Below are 2,313 nucleotides of genomic sequence, written 5' to 3' on the forward strand. Positions count from 1 at the left end.
AGGAAAGAGAAAATCAAGGAATTTTAGAAACAAGGTAGAAGGAAAGATGCTAGAAAAACCAATCCAGAAATACATAGATATGAAGATGCAACAAAAGACAGAACAAATGACAGTAGGAGAGGTAGACAAAGATAGTAAGTCAGAATGAAAGAAAAGATGGAAAGTCAGAGGAATAGAGAGAGAAACAAACATAACTCGAATGACACACAGAATGAAAGTAGAAAAATAGGATGAATGAGAAAGGGAAAACTAGACGGAAAGGTTAGAAATATAAGACATACAGATCAATAGAATGACAGAAAAAGATGTATAGAATTAGAAATATAGAGAAATATAGCTAGAAAGATACATAGAACTAAAGATAGAAGTAGAAATATAGAAGAGATAAAATGAAAGAATTTTAGAAAACGTTAGAAAAACAAAATGAAAGATAGAGAATGAGAGAGGTTGAAAGGTAGAATTCCACAAAATATAAAAATCACATTACAGACTAAAAATTTGTTTTCTACAAACCAAATGAACCAAAACTTCATTTGAGAAAATCTGAAAACAATATATCCACATTTTATTTTGAACCATATATTTATATTTTTAAAACACGACGTGTACACCTATGACTAAATAGCATGGTGTACACTTACAGACCGAGTCCATCTCCACACACTGGTCAGCTTCTGACTACAAGCATAGGCGGAGTAAGAATAAATATTAGTAAATAATAATAGTGTCTTGGAGAGAACAGTAGTGACCAACAGAGAAGACAAAGAAGGGGCCTTATGTGCACACTGAGCAGGAACTACTCCCCAGCACTGACATGTGCGAAGTTCTAGGTCTCCCCAACAGCCGACAACCAGGCTGTGGGCTGCAGGGGGTGGACACTCAGGCATGGTGGCCACAGGTATTGTGGGCTGGGTGGGCGGGGACAGGACAGAGAAAACCAGAAGATCTAGAGTTGAGACGAGCACATGAGAGCACACCACATAACAGAACGATGCACTTTACCAAAGGGGCCCCCAGCCTCCATGTCACCTCACTGGCAATACGTCAGGCCACCTCTACCTCTGACACACGGACATCCTCTTCAGGAGGAAGGCTGTCCTGTTCAGTGAGGAAAGGCCTTTAGGTGAGAACTAAGCTACAGTAGGTACAGCAGTACTAGAACATCGCTAAACAAAAGATGTTGCTTGCCAATGACAAGTGTACACCCCGAAATTACTTCCCCTCGCGCACCACAAGGATGGGCAGAGTCCATCACCTTCTACCCAGTGGTGCTGTGCAAACCTGTGGCTGTGCTTCAGCAAGTGCAACTAGGTTCAGATGCTAAAATTTGTCCTTGCTGCTATAAATGTATTTTGTGTGCGAAAACAGGGTGTCTCAGGTCATACTGAGCCTACGATGGACTTCCACGTATAAGTAAGGCCCATGGTAATGGAACCTATCCAGGGTTTCAAGCACACATAAACCGAAGAAAGATTACAGTCACAATTAGGTCCAGTCCAGACACAGGAAGCCACAGCTAGCTGACAGATCAGGGCTTCTCAGGACTGGATGTCGGTTGAATTGAGGATTCGAGAAGTAGCATCAGATTTGGAGACCTTTGACAGTTCTCGCTGTTGAAAAATAAACAACATCAGTGGCAGTAGTCCCCTCTCTGTGTGCCCCGCCCTCGTAAGCACAGCTAAGTGTCAGCCCGAGGCCCGAGGCCCGTTTGTCTGACACAGACATAAGCATCACAGGCCGTGTTAGGAACCAAAGGTGAGGCGCTGTCACCAGATGACGCACGTGTACAAGTACATATGCCCTTGACCACTTTCCTCGGTCTCTCCGTGAAGACTACAAGAGAAACCCCTTATCCTACACAAAATACTCTGAGTTGTCAAGCTGAGTAGGCAACAAGCTTTGGTCTTTTGAGCCCTTTATAAATGGGGGCCAGACCATATATCTACCAATCCCTGGGGCTGAGGGCCTTGTAACCTGCTGGTGATTTGATCTCATGCTGGAGCACATGGTACAGAAGGAGAAGATGAAGCATGAATGAGCACTGAGAAGAGCACATGTTAGGAGAAGTTAGTTAGTGTACTGGCATTGGTGCCGCCTGGTGCAGCTGGCCAGCCACAGCGACCCAAACCACACGAACCTCCCCAGGCCTAACCACAGAGATAAGCAGATGCGTTTAAGCTCCAAGTGGATGAAATGGGGCTTGGTGGAGCAAGCCAAAAACCAAAAAACAAACCTGGACCCTCTCTAGCAATCAGCCAGCCAGAGTGACATGCACCCACTTCTAGAGTTAGAGCCATGCCAGTCATGTAATTT

The 2,313-nt window shown here is 44.3% G+C and overlaps 1 protein-coding gene across 1 annotated transcript in view; it reads right to left on the reverse strand.

Annotated features, from left to right (window-relative positions):
* Nucleotides 1-532: 532 nt before the first annotated feature.
* Nucleotides 533-2,313, reverse strand: part of PRC1 (protein regulator of cytokinesis 1) — a 14,234-nt gene continuing 12,453 nt past the window's right edge. The window contains 1 exon segment of the mRNA XM_011376136.2: nucleotides 533-1,686. Within this exon segment, the coding sequence (XP_011374438.2) occupies nucleotides 1,539-1,686 (148 nt within the window). The 3' untranslated portion in view covers nucleotides 533-1,538.

This window comes from Pteropus vampyrus, unplaced genomic scaffold, assembly GCF_000151845.1.
Source record: "Pteropus vampyrus isolate Shadow unplaced genomic scaffold, Pvam_2.0 Scaffold286, whole genome shotgun sequence".
NCBI classification, from domain to species: Eukaryota; Metazoa; Chordata; class Mammalia; order Chiroptera; family Pteropodidae; genus Pteropus; species Pteropus vampyrus.